The 21,754-nt window shown below is 42.3% G+C and overlaps 1 protein-coding gene across 5 annotated transcripts in view; it reads left to right on the top strand.

The window, feature by feature from the left end:
- The window catches only part of PTPRZ1 (protein tyrosine phosphatase receptor type Z1), a 218,178-nt gene that overhangs the window by 105,788 nt on the left and 90,636 nt on the right, over positions 1-21,754 (top strand). For all 5 annotated transcript variants that reach the window (XM_088457662.1, XM_088457661.1, XM_088457660.1 and 2 more), the window contains exons 9-10: positions 12,916-13,100; positions 18,696-18,822. In XM_088457662.1, coding sequence (XP_088313788.1) covers positions 12,916-13,100; positions 18,696-18,822 — 312 coding nt within the window. The remainder of the gene's footprint in view (positions 1-12,915; positions 13,101-18,695; positions 18,823-21,754) is intronic.

Here is a 21,754-nt window from a genome sequence, read left to right as displayed (position 1 = left end):
GCAGACCGCCAGCCACTGCTGATTGGCTGCCGGTCCGTAGGCTCCGTTTGGCTCGCGACCGGCACCACATGATTGACATGCGCTGTTTCTCTCAAGGGCTGTGGACGGTTGCCTGCTGGTGCGGACGTGTGGCTCCAGATCCACACCTGCAGCCACCCGGCCCCCCCTCGGCAACCTGTCCTGCCTTGTCTCCAACATCTCCTCAACACTGCCTCGAAACCGGCGTCTGGTACACGTGCCCCCTAGCCCCCCCCCCTCACCAGTTGCAGCCCTGACCTCTCTTGTGTAGGAGATAAATATCTTATGAACTTATGAGTATCATTATACTAATACAGTATGAGATATTTTCCAGCCAGCTATACTTCTATATTGTGTTACACTGAAGTGTGGAAGAATGCTCTATAAATTCAGTCTCTTGCTTTATGCATCACGATTTTGTATTGAATTCATTCTGTGTAATACATTTCTTGGGATCTTTATTACATTATTGCTCTTTAGCTGGTTGTCGCCTTTTTGTCAATACTGCAATATGTATATAGTGCAATTAATCAGCACACTAACAGGGCTTCAGTGTGCCTTGGGTCGCTGCCGTACCGTCCACCTGAATGTATGCCATAATCGGAACAGCACACATTGGCTGGAGCATCCTAAGGACGCTCCGAGCAGCTATACAGTCTCATTTATTATTCAATACAACACAGTTATTTAGTTAACTGTGAGATAAATAATAGTTTAGGTAATATTTAATATATAAATTATCATTACTGTGTATATATATATATATATATACATATAGCATTATATATAGCATTATATCATAGTTTCTTAGTATGCCTATTATACCACTGACTGGCAGCGATTTGCTTGTAATCACAAATTCTATACATTGCAATATGAAATAATGGAAGAGGTTCTATTACATGCTGTGTCCTCCCTTTCTTGGTGCTAACCATACTTTTTTTGAGTCTTAGAACTGTAATTAGCGATAAAGACATGAAATAGTTTATATGCAGAAAGTTATACAGCACAATGCAGTAAAGTGCTTTTTAGACCAAACAGGAGAATGTTGTGTTTGTAGCAGAGGGTGACATTGGTTTCATTTATATTGTAATATTGCCAATATCTCCCATTTATGTCAATTAAGTGATTCGTTTGTGTATTTGTATATGCAATTCTATTTGAAAAATCGGTACTTCCCCATCTTTGCAGCCCCCTGCTGGAGGCGCTGATTGCGCTACTTACGTTTCTTCACTAGTGAAGATACGTAAGTAGCGTAAAGATCAGCCAGTGTCCAACGTCATTCCCTACCATCCAAGTGGCATGGAGGGGGAATATATCCTTGTGGCGAGCGAAGCGAGCCCGCAAGAGGCCGAATGGTATTACCTCATGTTTACGCTACTTACGTATCTTCACTGACTAGTGAAGATACATAAGTAGCGTAACCAGCGCCTCCAACAGGGGGCCAAAAAGATGAGGAAGTACCGAAAAATCTTATTCAAACCTTATAATAGTTATTATTACAAACCTTTATTTATATAGTGCTAGCATGTTAAACAGTACTATACATTGAGGGGATCTTTATCCTACACCAGAGATTTTTAAACTCTGCCATTACAGTCCAAGTTTTTGGGGATATCCATGCTTGAGTCCAGATGGTTAAAATCAAATTGACTGAGGTACTAATTAAGTCACCTGTGCTCAAGCACAGTCCTTAAAACCTGGACTGTAATTACAAAGGTTGGAAACCTCTGTGCTACACTAAATAGCAGTGATATAAAACAGATGGTAAAGATGACCATGCCCAAATGATCTTACAATCTAATGCTGGGTATACACTATACAATTATCTGTCAGATATCTGTCCAATCTGGCTGGTTGGAATGAAAACCTGGTAATGTATGGGAGCAAATGACAGTCGATCATATGGTCTTAAACACTGGAAAACGGACAAAAAACAATTGTTCAAATATTGGTTAAATTTATGTGCTTTAACCAATTTGTCTAAACGACCATTTTTGTCTGTTTTCCAGTGTTTGTGAGCAAATGGACGACTGTCATTTGCTCCCATACATTACCAGGTTTTCAGTCCAACCAGCCAGATTGGACAGATATCTGACAGATAATTGTATAGTGTATGGTCAGCATTAGATGTGTGGGGAAAATTGGTACATAAAGTGGCAGAATAACAATTGTAGTTGTTTTTGACGAAGTGTGTGACCATGTAATCATGTTAAAGTAATCAGATAAGCATACTGTCAAATGTACCATTAAAAACATCTTTATGTATATTAAAGGTAAGATGTGCTGTTCCTCTTTGATTTAGCACTGAGGGGGTTATTATTATTATTATTATTATTATTATTATTATTATTAGCATTTATTTATATGGCGCCACAAGTGTTCCGCAGCGCCTTACAAAGTACAAAAACAAATTGTATACAAGTGACTTACAGAACAATACAATACAGGACATGGATAATATATATTGCTACATTAGTGACCATATCACCCAGATAAGCAACAGAGCATAAGCAACCAAGTGTTAGGTGCCCTAGTGGTGAGTAAGAAGTAAATGACACTATAGTAAGGAGAAGCACAAGAGGGTAGATGGCCCTGCTCGTGAGAGCTTACATTCTAAAAAGGTGGGGGAAGACAAACTGGGTTGACACAGATGGGGTAGATGGGGACGAATGAGCATGTAGCAAGGAGTTAGAATGATAGCTGGAAGGCTTTGATGAAGTAGTGGGTCTTGAGAGCCCGTTTGAAGGATTGCAAACAGGTGGAGAGTCTGATGCGGAGTGGGAGAGAGTTCCAGAGGTGGGGAGCAGAGCGGGCAAAATCTTGGAGGCGGGAGTGGGAGGAAGTAATCAGCTGGCATGAAAGGCGGCGTGCATTAGTTGAGCGAAGAGGGCGGAGAGGAGCGTGAAGGGAGATGAGATCAGAGATGTATATGGGAGAAGATTGGGTGAGGGCTTTGTGAGCGAGCGTGAGAACCTTAAATTGGACTCTGAAAGGGAAGGGGAGCCAGTGTAGGGCTTGTAGGAGAGGGGAGGCAGATACAGAATGTTTGGAGAGGAAGATAAGCCGTGCAGCAGCATTGAGGACAGACTGGAGAGGAGAGAGATGGGATTTGGGGAGGCCAGATAGGAGGAGGTTACAATAGTCCAATCTGGAGATGACCAGTGAGTGTATGAGGGTTTTAGTAGCATCCTGGGTGAGATAGGGTCTGATCTTAGAAATATTTTTGAGATGGAAATGACAGGACTGTGAAAGGTTCTGGATATGTGGTTTGAAGGAGAGGGATGAGTCCAGGATAACTCCAAGACAGCGCACCTTGGGACTAGATGAGATAGTTATTCCATCCATTGATAAAGAAATAGTGGGAAGTGAGGTGATGTGGGAGGGTGGGAAGATGATTAGCTCTGTCTTAGACATATTAAGTTTAAGAAATCGCTGGGACATCCAGGAAGAGACAGCAGAGAGACAGTTGGAGATACGAGTCAGAAGAGAGGGGGAGAGATCAGGGGAGGAAAGGTAGATTTGAGTATCATCAGCATAGAGATGATAATGGAGGTCAAAAGAGCTGATGAGTTCACCTAGAGAGGAAGTATAGAGGGAGAATAGGAGAGGACCAAGAACAGAACCTTGGGGAACACCTACTGTAAGAGGCTGTGGAGGGGAAGAGGAGTCGTGAGAGGAAACTGAAAAAGATCGGTCAGAGAGGTAGGATGACAGCCAGGAGAGGGCAGTTTCACGTAGACCAAGGGAGTGAAGGATATTCAGCAGGAGAGGGTGGTCCACAGTGTCAAAAGCAGCAGAGAGATCAAGGAGAATGAGAAGAGAGTAGTGGCCTTGGGATTTGGCAGCAAGGAGGTCATTGCTGACTTTTGTGAGGGCAGTTTCAGTGGAGTGGAGAGAACGGAAGCCAGACTGAAAAGGGTCAAGGAGGGAGTGGAAGGAAAGAAAAGTGGTAAGGCGGTTGTAGACAATCCGCTCAAGGAGTTTGGAGGCAAAGGGGAGGAGAGAGATGGGACGGTAGTTAGAAAGAAGGTTAGGATCAAGGGTAGGTTTTTTAAGAATGGGGGAGACAAGGGCATGTTTGAATGCAGAAGGAACAGTGCCTGATGAGAGGGAGAGGTTAATGAGGTGGGCAAGATGGGAGCAGGCTGAGAGAGAGAGGAAGCGGAGGAGGCGGGAGGGGATGGGATCAAGGGGGGAGGTGGAAGGGGGGGAGGACCGGATGAGGGCCATGACTTCCTCTCCAGATACAGGGGAGAAGGATGTTAGAGTTGGTAAAGTTGATGGGGAGGGGTGACTAGGGAAAGGAGGAGGTGGAGAGCTGGGGGACTGATTGGATATGATGTCCTGACGTATGGAATCAATTTTAGATGTAAAATAGGTAGCAAAGTCAAGGGCAGTGAGCAAGGAGGGGAGACGAGGAGGGGGTGGGCGAAGGAGGGATTTGAAAGTAGTGAAGAGACGCTGGGGATTAGAGGACTGAGAGGAGATGAGGTTCTTAAAGTATGACTGTTTAGAGAGGGAGAGCGCAGCACTATAGGATGAGAGCATAAATTTGAAATGGAGAAAATCTGCCTTAGAGCGTGATCTTCTCCACTGTCGCTCAGCAGTTCGAGAACACTTTTGCAGGTATCTGGTGCATTTGGAATGCCAGGGTTGAGGAGTAGATCTGCGAGTGTGAATAGTGATCGCTGGGGCAACAGAGTCCAGAGCAGAAGTAAGGGAGGCATTGTATAGGGAGGCGGCTTGTTCAGGGCAGGAGAGAGAGAGGATGGGGGAGAGAAGTGAGTCAAGCAGGGAAGAAAAGGAACCTGTGTCGATAGTGTCAATGTTACGCTTAGTAATGGAGGCTTTTGGAGGTAGAGGAGGGGAAGGAGAGAGGGACAGGTTAAAAGAGAGAAGGTGATGGTCAGAAAGAGGGAATGGGGAATTGAGGTGGTCAGAAATATCACAACGGTGTGTGAATACCAGATCAAGCACATGGCCACTCACATGGGAGGGTGAGGAGGTCCATTGGGAGAGACCAAGTGACGATGTGAGGGAGAGGAGTTATGCATAATAAGGAAGCAAATATTACCATCAACTATATATTTATAATTAATAATTCATTAAACTACTCCCAAAGGTATAGCCATCTGCTCAAAATACCACTACTTATATAAAGAAACACTGCGCGCAAAGTGTAACTTTATTTAAGATATAGGCCCCCACTTATTATTGATCGCTATTGCAATGCGACCTGGGCATGCCAGTACCGCCCATGATCGCATTGCAATATGCGATCATAGCACCCGGATGTATCATCCAGCCAGGACCGGTGCTAGGCTTTACTGCGTCCAGCGCGTCCTGTGTTGCCGCCCCTTCCCTACTCCGTTACCTCCCCGAGCTTCCATTATCCAGCTAGTGCCAGGAGGGAGGGTGGGCTTTTCCTGCGCCCGCCGGCTACAATGGAGCTCCAGGCGACAGACCGGCTTGCCCGTGCCTGGAGCTGCCACCGCATCCAGCACATGCAGGGACCGTGCCAGGGCTGCAGCATATGCATAGTCACACTGACTGCACATGCATAACCGCCATTGCCAGGGAGGGATCCGGAGGAACCCTCCGCCAGCTAATTTTGCGTGGTGTAGCCCATAGCTACAGCAGCTAATGCCATCTTTACTATTACTGTTTCCATATGATTTGGGGGGAATTTGCTAGAATAAATGGGCCCCATGTGTTGAATAAGGAATTTTTGGCCCACACATGTAAAGTCATGTATAACCACGTGCATGCCCATGGGAAATAATTGATAATACATGTATAATTATACCTGCTGCTAGAACTGTCTATTTCTGACTTTGCACAGCAGCAATAATACACAATAATGTGCAGTCAACAGATTAGTGCAGTCTGAAGTACTAGAAAATGTCAAAGATCACCAAAGGAATCCAGTCAGTCCTGGCAAATGTTATCCTCTCATAGTACATTCCTGAGCCTAAACTTAGACATGGCTAAAGGTAGAAATGGACACACCTGAAAAGCATTTAAAGCTTGTAACAAAACACCTCATACACAATAAATGATTTACGTGTGGCCATAGTCTGTTGTGTGTAGATGTGTTCAGGAGGTTATGTGAATTCACCAGATGTCAGGTATCATTGATTCTCCTGTACAGTGGTTCCCAACTTTCTTGAATCATAGCACCCTAGAACAGGGGTCAGGGAACTTTTTTACCTTTTACCCCAAAATATATTTAGATACGCCGACGTTACCCCCTTGATTTGAAAGGAAGGAAATCATTTAGTAGTGCCCCCATAGTTATGCCCCTGTAGTAGTGCCCCCATAGTTATGCCCCTGTAGTAGTGCCCCCATATAATGGCCCTGTAGGAGTGCCCCCATATAGTGCCCCTGTAGTAGTGCCCACATACAATGCCCCTGTAGTGCCGGTTGTAGAAAAAAAAAACACTTGCCTTAATCCCCGCTCCTGCATCCGCCGCCATCCTGTCCGCCCGGCTGCACCTCAGAACTATGGGAGAGACATCTCTCCCATAGTGCGCATGGAGAGAGGTGGAAGCTGGAGTTCAGAAGAGAACTCCAGCCTCCGGCTAACGCGGCGCTGCAGGGAAGGAGCCGGGCGCCCGCTGGTAATAACATCTCAGCAGGCGTCCGGCTTAGAGCCTCCCTGCGGCACAGCCGGGCATGCATATGAATCATTCTATATTATAGAATGATTCATATGCATGCCTGGCTGGCCGTCCATTACCCCCAGGAATTGCATTTTTACCCCTTGTGGGGTAATTTACCCCTGTTCCCTGACCACTGCCCTAGAGAATCAGCATTTTTTTTCGCAACACCCAAAAGGTTCCTGTTTTAGAAATGCAGCAAATGTTATTAAATTAAGTAAATTATGCTTACCTGTCATACAGTTCTGTGGTGGTGGTCTGTTTGTCCATATGGCATCCGTAGTGACTGCTGCGTGAACTTGGACACAATACTGCTTGCCTGAAGACCAGATGAGCTTAGTCTGTGTTGTATATGCTAATATGTAATACTAATATGCCAATGGCACACCAAACAACACAGGTATGATCCATAAAATAAAAACAGTTGTTTTTTACCTTAGTGGGGTAAGCAGAGCATTAGGCAAATCCAGAAAATTTAAGTAAAATCAATTTTGATTCCCAGTCACACCCTCATATATGGCACAAACCTGGGGGCAGGGCTTAGTGCACCCTACTGTATGCACAAAGTATTCAGGCTACCGCGCTGGGTGTCACAAAGTATAGGAGGCTATAATCGGATGGGTAAACTGGACCTGCCATAGGCTGTTGCAAGTTTTAATGGTGTGACTGATGGTTTTGTTTAACCACTTGCCTGGCGCCAGGCTGGGCTTTCCCTAACATGGTCGCACTGGGCAGCTGCTGGAAAATAATCTTCTAACAGCTGCCAATCTCAGAGGGACCTCCTGACCTCTTTGCATCCTTGTATCCTCTCCCAATGTCTGCCATGCAGCCGATGGATGCTGATCGGGCAGCCCAGCCGCTGGGGAAATGCAAAATCCGAGAGCCTCCAGCCCCCCAGTGTATACCCGGCAGCTGCAGAGAGGAGTAGATGCTGGGGAAATGTAAATCCAGAAGCCCTCAGCCCCCCAGTTTATACCCGAGAGGAGCAGCTGCCAGGGATATATAAACAATAGGGTGTATAAAGTTTTTCCAATTTATCAGAAATTCTGTATTTATAAATATTATTATGCCTAATTTTATATTTTATATGTCCTTTTGATTAGGGCGATCCTGAATCAATCAAAAGCATAGATGCAGGACTGCCAGTAAACAGTGGCGTATTTATAGTGTGAGCGGGGCACACGGGCCCCCGGGTCAAGTGGGGCCCCGCACCGCACACCCTGCACCCACATTATTTTAAACGTAGCTGTCCATGGTCCCACGGCGGGTCTCAGCGTTGCTTAGAACACCGGATAATGGCCGCCGCAGCCGTTTTTACTGTGTTCTGCGCATGCGCAGTAGACTCTGGGCACACTCTAATGCCCGGAGTCTACTAACGCTCCGGTGGCTGGCCAGCCGCATCAGTCGGCTGCCGGACACCGTGGAGAGAGGAGAGTGCACACGGGCCCCCTCTTCTGTTAAGACGCCCTTGCCAGTTAAGATAGTTAAATAGTTTAAAAGTGTCCAAAAAAATTGCTATTTTGAAGGTATACTTTGTTTTACCAAAAATTATTTATTTGTTTTGGCCATAAATCCGTGTTGGATACGTTTTAAACAGATGTTCTTGAGCGTTTTTTGGAAAAAGTATTAGCCAGTTAAGTCTGTAAGTATGCAAATAATCGGTATTACTGCGTGTAGAGACGCTGACAGTGGGCGTCTCAGTGCTTGCATATTCGGACGCACAGATGTTTAAAAGAGAAAGAGAAAGTCGCAGGCGGGCAGCAGCCAATATATCCGCAACTGCGGGAACTTCTGCTCCCTATTGTTCATTGTGTGTTTAGCAGAAACACATAGAACACGTTGCATTAATTGATCTCTTGGTTTATAGTGCCATCATGTGTCTAAAAAGTAGACTTTTACCAGTTACACTAAGGTTGATTTTAACATCATTATACAATTTAGGGGTCTATTTATTAAAGGAAATAGTTCCTAACTCCTTCGATAAAGGAAAAAATCTATTTTTAATTTCTATTATTTTGTTTATTGAATCTGCACTGGAATACCAGGTCAGGCATGAGCAGAAGGGACCATGACTGGCTGACAGTGCAGTATTGCTGGCCCGTATAACCAGTAAGCTGAAACTCATTTAAGTGCCCGAGAGATTTTGTCTTCTTAAATAACCACCCAAAAATATTTTCTATTCCAAGTTAATAAAATATCTTTTTGTGCCTAATTAATAACTTGGCCCTTATTATCACACTATTTTCATGTGTTGTTGTCACTGTATTGTGAATACTGTATAGTAATATAACATGTAATCATTTGTGCAAATTCTGCATGACATATTGTGTTTTCATGGTGATGTTAATTATTTAACCAATTTTATGAAACACCAACTACATAAGGAACATGCTGCTTCAATAGTACTACTATTTGTAAAGCCATTTTTTTGTTACCTATTAAATATTGCAAATAGCAATCTTTATGGAATTTAGGACCTGATTCAGACCCGATCGCTAGGATCCGTTCGCTCGTAGCCAGCCGATTTTCACATTGTGCGCATGCGTACATATCGCAGTGCACGTGCGTGTACCAGTGCAAGAGATCGGGAAGCGTACGCTCGCTGCGCATAGACAGCCCAGCAGAGTGAGTGACAGGAGAAGCCGTTTGTGGTTGGTGACAGGGGTTGGCCATTAAAAATGGGGGAGTGGAGGTGCGAACGCAGGCGTGCCTGAGCGTCTCAATGCTATTTCAGAGGCGTGCATAATTTAGAAACAGCATCATAGTACACGTCATCTGGCTGTTTTTTACACTGAAGTGCTCGCAGTGCTTGCGGTAGGGTATGGTCAGCCACAAGCGCTGCGATCGCATCCGTTGGTACCAATGGTTGCATACACTTCCTGGAGATGACGTGCGCAAGTGGGCTTCTCAAGACAGGCTGGTGGGCATCTGCATACACAAGCGATCACACACCAAGACATAGTGGGCGTGCTAATGCCTTTCCGTGCGATCACCTGCCTTCCCAAATTTGCATACGCATCGAGTGAGCGAACGCATCTAGCGAGCGCGTCTGAATGAGGTCCTTAGTCACATAACAACCAGCAATATAATATCATGCTGCAGTTAAAGATGGCACCTTGCATGACAATGTATTATTTTATAGTGCCAGGGACTTCCTGACAATCTTTCTTTTTAATAGATTTGTTTATTGGAATGAAGACAAGAAAAATACAAAAAAAAAAAAAAATACTGTAAATTTCAAAGAAATAAAGTGCATCCAAATAAAGCAAAATATATAGTGTAAAAAAGATGTTAGTTCAACAAGAATATAAGTACTATAATATAACAGATGTACACAGGACTGTCTGGGGGGTCAAGAGCTCAAGGGGACTCCCGGGTGCAAGTAGGGTGAGCCAGCAGGGGGCAAAGACTCAATTAGGAAAGGGTTGAAGAAATATGGGTTCAGCAATAGTCATGTTTCATATCACTTAATACATTTACAGCAGAGGTGTATTTGTCTACAAAGTTCAAGGGGCAGATACTCTATAAAGCTTTTCTAAACAGTAAAAAATAACATAATAAGAGATTTTGTATGTAACAAGGCCTTCACCCAGTCCATATGGAAAATATAGTAAAGTTTAGAAAGAAAGAGGCTCATAGAAGGGAGATGCACCTGAATCCAGGAGTGGAGTATACACTTCCTGGCCACTGCAGAGACTATTAGAAGTCTACCTAAATTTACCTCATTTAGAGAAGTGGAGAGTAGGATCAGTTATACCCAATATCGCCCACTCTGGGGAAAAGGTAGTAAAGTTAGGGAAACAAGAGGAGGTGTAGGGCTGTACTTGACTCCAAATGTGTTTGATAGATGGGTATTCCCACATACAATGAAAAAAAGATGCATCATTGCATCTACAGTTTAGACATAAACTAGACCTAGTCACACGAATAATGACATAGCGGCGGGGAGATAGGTAGCCTCTGTGGAAAATATTCGGGAACATCTCCCGGTAAGAGCTGGCCATGTGAGTACAGAGCAAGAGTAGGAAAGTGTCTTAAATATTTGGTCAAGAAGACCCTACTTCTAATAATATGCTCCTTAGTCTTGACCCTCATAAGGCATTTGATACTGTACTCTGGTCGCATCAGTTTGACATTCTAGCATGCAGAGCATTCGGCCAAGACTTCATTGGACTGATCTGCTACTTTTATGCTTCTCCCAAGACCTCTGTACTGTTGAACAGGATGGGTTAACGGAACGTAGAGAAGTCTACAGGTACTAGACAGGGCTGTCCCCTATTCCCTTTCCTTTTCAATTTGTCTCTCGACACCTTATTGCACTTTATCCAGCAATCACCGGATATTCAGGGCATTTCGGTGGGAACTCAGGAATTCAAAATCACTGCCTTCGGTGATGACGTGTTGTTATACTTGTCCAATCCTATTCCTTCATTACATCATTTAGTCAATATACTTCAAGATTTCGGGTTTACAAGTAAACTCGGATTAATCTGTCGCCATGTATCTTAAGCCAGGTTATGTACGTTCTTCCTGGCATGGTAGCACTCCTTTTAAGTGGGCAAGAAAGAGGTTCGCTTATCTAGGTGTTCATGTTACCAAAAACCTGTCTTCCCTTTAACGCATGACTATTTCCATGGCCTTGATAGCTCTCCATCGGGATTTGGGGGGTGGGGCCATCTCCAGCTCTCATATCTAGGCAGGGCTAGTTTATTGAAAATGGTATTCTTCCTGAGGATAATGTACCTTCTACAGTTCCTTCCCCTACTTCTAACTGTGGAGGATACTAGGATGATAAATCAGGAATTTAGTAATTTTATTTGGAATCATAAACACCGAAAAATTGGCCTTAATCATCTACAACAGAAGAAATCAAATGGGAGCATTAACTTTCCCAATGTAACAAACTATAATCATGCGGCCCTACTGCTCCATCTCCGGGATCTCAGATATATACTGTACACTGACTTTACTCTTAAAGGTAGTTTTCTCTCTGACTGCAGTTAGTTTATTTTCTGCATATTCCAGATAATGCCGTTTCCCCATCATTGAAAGATAAGCCCCTTCTTTGGAGCGATCGCAAATTATGACCCAAAGCTCATTTAAATGCCAACAAAATACATTTTTGTTCTTTTACACATAATCTGTCTTTCAGCATGACCAGGCCACTAGCCCCTTTGTATCCTGGGTGTCCGGAAGTGTTCGCTGTATAGGTTGTTTGATAGACGATTGTTTACAGAGGCCTCTCACATTCCAACGGGCAGTGGAGAAGTATGGTTTTCTCTCATCTTTTTCTTTTGCATATTACCAGGCCCAACATTATACCAGTCAGGTTATTAGGTTTTTCTTTTTCAAAGATTGGTCTGACTCCTTATATCCCATGTTAGCTCACCTACCTTCCATCTCTAAAGCCATCTTTATACAGTATAATTTATTATGGGACACACTTGATTATGAGAGGATTAGAACAGAGCTGCCCCAATGGTTACATCATTTTCCAGACTTAACAATGGATACATTTCTTGCTGCCCTGAAAAATTCATGCCGTCTCATACCTGCCAGTTCCGATAGGGAGCTTTTTTAAACACAATTCCCAGAACATATATTAGTCCTCACCGAGGCTTTTTGATGGGTTCATCTTCATTTCACAGATGCCCCTGATGTTAGGCAGAAAATAGAGATTTATTTAATTGTCTATGGACATGTCCCCTGGTAAGGTCCTTTTGGCTTTGTGCAGATGATTTGCGACTTCCTACCCTTTACCGCAGCCTGGGCCATATTGGAAATTTTACCAGAGGACCAGAGGGTTTCTAGTGGAGGCCGCAGATTACTTTTTGCCATGAGTGCAGTTGCAAAGGTTTGGATCCGACCAGGTATACCCCTTTTTTCTTTGTTTAAAGAATACATATTCTACGTGTTTAGGATGGACTGGTTGGAGGCATCCTTGGATAAGGAATCTAGAGTTGGGACATTTTTGAAGTATGGGAAAGCTACATCACTACTCTTCCCTTGAGAACACAGCAATCACTTTATTATTATAGCTAATATCGCACTGTGTGTGTGTGTGTGTGTGTGTGTGTGTGTGTGTGTGTGCGTGCGTGCGTGCGTGCGTGTGTGTGTGTGTGTGTGTGTGTGTGTGTGTGTGTGTGTGTGTGTTTTTTTTCAGGGCATATTGTATCTAAATTTTTATTTTAATTATGCAAGTACAAATTATTATTTTTTACTTTTTCTTTTCTAGTTTGCAGTTCAGAACCAGATGACGTCCAGGCTGAATCACAGAACAGCACAAGCCTCCTAATTACATGGAAGAGACCTCGGGTTGTTTATGATGCAGTGATTGAGAGATATGTAGTTTATTATCAACTGCTACAAGGCGAAGACCAAACAAAACATGAATATCTGACAGATGGCTACCAGGACTTGGTAATCATATATATATATATATTTACACATTTTTTATTTCTTTTTAACCATTTGTAATTCTTAATTTTAAGAAACTAGATATATGTATTACTTTGTTATGTATTTGCCTATCTACCTTTACAAAACAAGAATAAAATAAACTGATAAATCAACAGAAATGGTTCAGATGTTTTGGATAAATCATTGAGTACATTGAGTCACTGTATAATACGGAAAATAGTCCTCCTTGTTTCTTTGTTTTAGTATTTTGTTTGCTTTGTTTCTTTTGATTATATACTAACCACCTTTCTACTAACTACCCACTTGGGTGCAAACCTGGTTTAAGCTTAACAACCAACTGGTGCGCTACCCCGGATTCCAACAATGCAGCTTATGTCTGACTACTTGCTTGTGTTCCAGCTCAGCTTCTACTGACTACCTGCTGGTGTTCCAACCCAGCTTCTTCTGACTACTTACTGGTGTTCCAACCCATATTTGCCTGCTTTCCTGCTGGAGTTCCAACTTGGCTGTTACTAACTACCTGCCTGCATTCCAGCTTCTGCTGACTACCTACTGATGTTCCAACCCAGCTACTATTGACTACTTGCTGTGTTTCAACCTGGCTTTTACTGACTACCTGCTGGTGTTCCAATCTCACTTCTACAAACTACCTACTGGTGTTCCAACCCAGCTTCTACTGATTACCTGCAGGTGTTCCAACCCCGCTTCTCCTAACTACCTTCTGGTGTTCCAACCCAGCTTTTCCTGAGTTCCTGCTGGTGTTCCAACCTGGCTTTTACTGATTATCTTCAGTGTTCCAACCTAGCTTCTACTGATTACCTGCAGGTGTTCAAATCCTGATTCTCCTAACTACCTTCTGGTGTTCCAACGCAGATTTTCCTGACTACCTGCTGGTGTTCGAACCTGGCTTTTACTGATTACCTGTTGTGTTCCAACCTAGCTTCTACGGATTTCCTGCTGGCTTCTACTGATTATCTGCTTAATGTTCCAACCTGGTTTCTACTGATTCTACTGTCTACCAACTACCCATTTGAGTGCCAACCTGGATTAAGCTTAACTACCCACTGGTGCACTACCCCACATTACTTCTGGCTTTCAGCATTGTGTACCAATGCAGGTTATGTTGAAGTATCTAGTGCACTCCTGCACTATCTCCATAATGCTCCTTACCAAGATTGCCACCAGTCTTCTGCACATGCACAGCACCATCTCGTCACTGTATATGAGACCACAGGGTGACATGGATGTGTTCCACCTAGCTCTGGAGAGAACCAGCAATATACCTCAGAGATATGTGCTACAGAGCATACTGCTATTATATATATATATATATATATATATATATATATATATATATGCTACCCACATATATCACCAGCTGGTGACTTATATGTTCTACTCAAGCTCCACTCCATCCAGATACCACATGTATGTAATACCACATGTATGTAAACTGTGAGTATGGCTGGACAGACACATTACTGCACAATAAACCAAAGTACTGGTTAAGTTCTGAGCTGTCTGTTGCATCTGGGATTCCACTAGTTCTTACCACAATGCTCTTCTTAACACAATCTAAATAGTATACACATATCAACAGCTTTTGCTGACTACTTGCTGGTGTTCCAACACAGCTTTTACTGACTTCCTTACTGCTGTTCCAACCCAGCTTCTGCTGACTACTTGCTGATGTTCCAACCAGTGGCTGCTCCATGGGTGGGGCTGCAGCGTAGTCCAAAATTCAAATAGGGGAGCCACACCAACTGCCAGTGAGTCCCAGCCATCTATGTTTACCAGAGTTTGAAATGGCAGTTGGTGTGGTTACCCTATTTGAAATTGGGACTGCGCTGCAGCCCCACCCCTGGAGCTGCCACTGGTTCCAGCCCAGCTTTTTCTGACTACCTGCTGGTGTTCCAACCTGGCTCTTGCTGTTTCCTGTTTGTGTTCCCACCCAGCTTTTACTGTCTTTCTGATGATGTTCCAACCCAGTTTCTACTGACTACCTGCTGGTGTTCCAACCTGTTTATAACTGACTACCTGCTGGTGTTCCAACCTGGCTTCTACTGATTACCTACTTAGTTTACCAACCTGGCTTCTATGCTTTCCCTACTTGGCGTTTCAACTTGGCTTAAATCTGAATACCCATTACCATCTATAAAGTAGTTTTTATTAAAGTTGCTTTCTGTATACTGTTCCAATAAAAACAAAAAGCACTCCCAGAAGAGCAAAGCACAGCATCCCATGCAATCCATGATGCAGGGAGAGCGACTGCTGACAAACTGTTAAGAATGGCGCCTATGCAGCCACTATCAGTTCCATGCACTTTGAGCTACTAGAGTCACAGAAATCTGTGATTGCATCATGGCCTCCTACCCAAGAAGGATTTCTCACTAATAAGCAAGTTAAGGTACCTTATTTGGTCTTGCAAGTTTAACTATTAGATGAGAGATCTTCTCTCATGCAGATGGCCTGTACGCTAATGCATTCAAGCTGTAATCTCTTATACGCAGCTGCTGTGCGAAATAGTGCTAATGCTGTAGCCAGCTGGAAATGAATTGAGACATCGACTGGTGGCTTCGCAGATCCAAGCAAATGCGTACAAATATGCAGCCCCCATAGCAGAGCATTCAATAATCGTCTATCAGAGTAGCCCATTAGTCGCGCAGAATTGGCCACCTGAACTGAGCCATCAAAACCAATTTATCTGCGTAATGCATTGCAGAAGAAGGTTGTGACACTCCCCGAAAATGGCTGGGACACGCCTGCGTTTTCTGCCGCTACTCCCTGTTACCTCTCACAAACAATCCCTTTCAATCAATTTGTGATGTAATCCTCACTCAGGCCCATATTCAGGCTCATTGCATTCCATTACACACGTGCTGCCAATATAATCACATTGTGAATTGCCGTGTATTGTTTATCTTCACGGCCAGCTGCTGTTATAAATCTCTTTGTGGATACTGACTGTGCTTCACTTACTGTACAGGAATTTAAGTTGTAGTAGTATCAATCACTGTGCTTTGACAGTTTTAAAGACAGACTGATTTCCTTATTTTACTAACTTGTCGAGATCTGTAATTGCAAATGTACTATAGTCTGCTAAGAAGAGATGACATAAAGAGCCTGATACTGAGTCGCACACGAGTTTATGCAAATGGAATACATGCATACTTACAGTATGTACATCCGTGCAGCTAAATGTGCAAGGACTGAGACGCCCACGTTCAGTGCCTGTGCATGCTGTAATAACTGTTGGCACATCCTTGTACTGTACGTCACCATCGAATATTGCACCAGCTCCATGGCAGGTGTAGTTTCATCGTCTGACCATGGCGTCCTATGTTTGCGGCTGTGTGTCTGGGAATGCAGTTGAATTATAAAAGACTGGAGATTTTTTTAGACACCATAAACAAAATGTATGAATAAAAGTTCAGGATACAGCAAGTTCTGAGTGCTGCATTTCCGTGTCTTCCAGGTTACATATAATGTCACATACTGCCACTCGTTTGGAGCTCTGGGCCTGATCCAGAGATGTACACTACTCCGATAATTACGCAGTTGAATGATTATAACTCCATTGCGCATGCATCATAGTCGCACTGGGCACGCGCCAAGGTACCTTTGAGATGCTTCTTGTTGTGAGGATTACTTATCAAAGTGATTGACAGTCAGGGAACATTTAGGGATGGTAACGGGGAGGTGCAGCACAAAATGCAGGTGTGTCCCGACCGTTTTCGTGGAGTGTCGTAGCCTGCATCTATGATCTCATATGCAGATGAAGTGGTTCTGTTGGATCAGTTCAGGCGGCTATACTGCATGACCATAGGACTACTCAGACGGCCGATTAACGAATGATCTGCAATGGCTCCTGCGTATTTTTACGCACTTGCTTGGATCTGCTAAGCTGCCAGTGGGCGTCTCAATGCATTTCCAGCCCTTACTTACATTTGCTCCTCTCTACCGATGCCCTAATGTACACTACCTAACTGACACATTACATAGACCCTATGGGGTGAATGTAATAGCCTGCACGATGCAGTCATTGGCGACAATCCAGCAGGTCTGACTGATGTTTTAAAGAGGCAATCATTTGAAAGCCAAAACCACCTGGTTTAACTTTTGAAATGAGTGCCCCTTTAAAACATTGGGCAGACTTGCCAGAAACTCTCCAATGCCTGCTTTGCACAGGCTATTACATTTACTCCTATAACTTACTAATTGGCTTTCCTGAGCCAAAAAAAAAATCCCTTTTGGGCTAGGGTACTTGGGCCTAATACACAAATCACTTGGACCAGGCCTAAATGCATTAATTGTAGTAGGTTGTATGCTTCCTACACTATACATATGCACTGGTGGTCTAGTGGCTAGGCAACCAGGGCACCACAGGGCCACCTACCTACTAGCCACTGATAAAGGTCTGGAGCCTACTGCCCACAGATGAGTGCCCCATTCTTAAGCTCACTTGGGGCCTAGTTCCTTTATATGAGGCACAAGTCTAATGCCTGATATCATTGGTAGCCACTGGGGCTTAACAGGACTACAAGTACCCCACTGGGGCCTTACCTGTCTGGCCAAACTCGGTAGTCACAGAGGTGGCACCCAGGGTAGCTCTTTTACATGGTTGCCCCACTGTGCTGGCCATTCCAAACAGTGGTTCTCATCTACCTCTGGATCCTCAACTTGACAGACGCTGGGTCCTATCCTTGACTCTTAGGGGTATGTTTATTAAAGGTTGATTTTAATCAATTTAAAATCATTCAGCATCAATGTTGTGTTTCTGGCGCTAAATCACATGTTTACTAATACTTAAAAAAAAATAATAATCAAAAGTTTAATGTTAGTAAATGTGTGAATTATCCCCAGAGACATAACATCAATGTTGATTGGTGTGGATCGATTTTAATTCTTTAATAAGTAAACCCTCCAATGTCCCCTTGCAGAATCTTTTTTCTGGGATCTGCAGCCAGCAAGCAAGGGGGCAAGTATAAGCTGTTTGTGAAAAATCCCCTTGCAGTGTTGGGACTTGTTCTACTATTACCACAATGTCTTCTTTCTCTTCTGCGATGTCTTCTCTCCATTGCCCAGTGTCAGAGCCTCTTCTTCCTACAAAATCTTCTTTCTTGGGAAGTTTTTCACTGCACCCTCTCCATCTGAGCACTCTCCGCTCATGCCAGCTAAAATAAACAGTAGTGAGAGGGTAAGACTGTGATGCAGCAAGCTGTCATTGATTTGCCAACATGCCAGACTTGAAATGCCATTTCTTTTCAGATTCAATCATCCAAATCAAAAAATACCCTATACTCACTGGAGAGGTCTACGAAGAGTCATCAATTGAGCCCCTCCAGTAAAGGCTCAAGTGATGCCTGCAAGGTAGTGTAAGTGGTCCTCTACTCCTGGCCTTTTCCAGAGCTGGTATCCAGTCTGTCTTGGGACTTTCCTCGGTCCTGTGCCAGGCTATTGTCCTGTCGCTATGCCGGGGCACCTTCCCACACCCACATAGTATGCTATATATTACAGTAACACATAGGGTTTTCTATATAATAATCTTCAGGAGTGTTTATTTGCTTACAGACATATTCCTGTTTTTCATTTTAGGGTGCAATTTTGTATAATTTAGTGCCCAACGCAAGTTATGTTCTTCAAGTTGTGGCATTGTGCAGCAACAGCCTCTATGGAAAACGCAGTGATCAGGTTGTTCTTGACTTGACAGTGGATGACCAAGGTATGAGATTTTAAACATAAATACTGACAGATTTTGATTTTCAAAAAAGTAGCATTAGCATAAAAATGTTGTTTTCTATAAATTGTTTTCTACGGTTATTTTTGTTATTCTGCCCAATTAATTAAATTAGTCTACCTTACTATTCAAAGGGAATATTACATTTTACTAATGGGCAAAAATAAAAGTCTTCAATAATAATAGCTTTAATTTCTTCTAGGTTACACAGTTTCCCTGAATCCATTTTTAACATTTCACCAATAGAAAGTTTTATGTATTTGCCACTGGGATTTTTATTTTTTACATCTATTAATTTACTAGTTAAAGATGCTTGATTTAAAGGATTTGTCCACCTAATGCCCACAACAGCTGCGGTGTCAAATTTAAATGCAGGGCATGTACTGTACTGTAACAGCATGATGTAATTGGACATACCACCAATATATAACAAAATGCCATTTCATTGTGGCCTTATATTAGCATTGGGTCTATAAAGCATGTACATTTTTTTGTATACTTTAAACACAGTATTAAGAATTATTTAGTTACAGTACCTCATGTCAAATGAAAGTTGTATATGCTTTAACATGATACTTTCAACTTATACTAATAAAGCAACTTTGCAAAATCTAAATACTGAGCCCTTGCTCATGTGGAATATGTTCAATATTGTATGTGACCAGCTTATTGGAGTGTCGGTGGTATATTATTGCTTACATTTTATATATGTTATTACGTTGCTTAACATTTATTAACTGTAGCTATTGTTGGCTAACATAGTTAGTATACTTGATATTGCATATTTGAAAACATCTAAGTATCTGCTCAGCTATGTATGATTCTATATCTATCATAATATAAATATCTTGCTACATTATGTAAAAGCCAAAAATAAATTATTATACAGTACCAAATTGAAATCTAACAGAAATTGAAGATCCTTAATGGACACTTTATAACTGAGCATAAAGTAAGCATATGTAAGGAAGGTTTGTTTGCTTCTACTTATGTACCTTGTTAGTTTTATGATTACACTAACCCTACCTGTACTAAATATGTTCCTTGGTCACAGAAAAATCTAAACAAAGATAATAGTTTAACACATGAAAATTTATGAAAATTAAATAGTTTTGTATTATAAAGCAATATTGTTGAATCAATCAATACTATGGAAAATTAAGGGAAATTACATACACTCCCACAAGTCATTTACGTAATGTTGGAACAGTAATGCATGCACTTTTTTGTTGTAAGTACTGTTTGTTTTGGAGGCAGCGAGCAGATTGGCAGAAATGACACAAAAAAAAAAATCAGTATTGCCATATCCTTGGGTCAGAGGTAAGCAGCCCAGATCCCATTTTCATACATGGTAACGTATTCTGGCAGCAGATAGGATTTCTTCAGTTGATGGTCCTTCTTCCTTGACAAAGTGAAGTGATTAATTTAATTTAATTCTGGTTCTGTTGGAAGATACATTGATTTTTATTACAATATCTTTATGTTTCAGGTTTAATTAAGACATGAATATTAGTAAGTCCGTATCATGCTTCTCATTGAAGGCCACAAGCTGTAAACCCGTGAAACAAACACATTAATTAATAATTCTGTTGATTTAAATGCAGCATGATTCTGAATGTTAGGATACAAAGCATTCTATCATTAATATCTCCAGTGGTAAATACATGGACTATACTGAATAAGATCAGGGTACATGGGAGAGCTAACTTGCATAGCTAGGAAGGCAAACTAGTTCTGGTTAATATACTGTAATAATGCATGTTTGCACTTGAATCATGGAGGATTCCAGCAATATATATACTGTATAATAAACAGTACATTTCTGGAAATTCTAAACCTTATTTCACATTTGAGGAGGTACTTTTTATTGAAAGTTACTTTGTTTATGAATACATTTCATGCGTATATATTATATATATATATATATATATATATATATATACACACACATACATACATACAGTCAGGTCCATAAATATTGGGACATTGACAGAATTTTCAGACTTTGGCCTCTATTCACCACCACAATGGCTTTGAAATGAAACAAACAAGATGTGAATTAACTGCAGACTTTCAGATTTAATTTGAGGGTAATTACATCCAAATAAGGTGAACGGTGTAGGAATTACAACGGTTTCTATATGTACCTCCCACTTTTTAAGGGGCCAAAAGTAATGGGACAAACTAAACAATCCTAAATCTAACTTTCACTTTTTAATACTTTGTTGCAAATTCTTTGCAGGCAATTACAGCCTGAAGTCTGGAACGCATAGACATCACCAGACGCTGGGTTTCATCCCTGGTGATGCTCTGCCAGGCCTCTACTGCAAATGTCTTCAGTTCCTGCTTGTTCTTGGGGCATTTTCCCTTCAGTTTTGTCTTCATCAAGTGAAATGCATGCTCAATCGGATTCAGGTCAGGGGATTGACTTGGCCATTGCATAACATTCAACTTTTTAGCCTTAAAAAACTCTTTGGTTGCTTTTGTAGTATGCTTCGGGTCATTGTACATCTGCACTGTGAAGCGCCGTCCAATGAGTTCTGAAGCATTTGACTGAATATGAGCATATAATATTGCCCGAAACACTTCAGAATTCATTCTGCTGCTTTTGTCTGCAGTCACATCATCAATAAATACAAGGGAACCAGTTCCATCGGCAGCCATACATGCCCACGCCATGACACTACCACCACCATGCTTCACTGATGAGGTGGTATGTTTTGGATCATGAGCAGTTCCTTTCCTTCTCTTCCCATCACTCTGGTTCAAGTTGATCTTTGTCTCATCTGTCCATAGGATGTTGTTCCAGAATTGTAATGGCTTTTTTAGATGTTGTTTGGCAAACTTTAATCTGGTCTTCCTATTTTTGTGGCTCACCCTCACCAATGGTTTGCATCTTGTGGTGAACCCTCTATAT

The sequence above is a fragment of the Taudactylus pleione genome, unplaced genomic scaffold (genome assembly GCF_031769625.1).
Source record: "Taudactylus pleione unplaced genomic scaffold, aTauple2 ptg000041l, whole genome shotgun sequence".
NCBI classification, from domain to species: Eukaryota; Metazoa; Chordata; class Amphibia; order Anura; family Myobatrachidae; genus Taudactylus; species Taudactylus pleione.
Note: the sequence above shows the minus strand (reverse complement) of the source record. Positions and strands in the feature narration are given on the sequence as shown.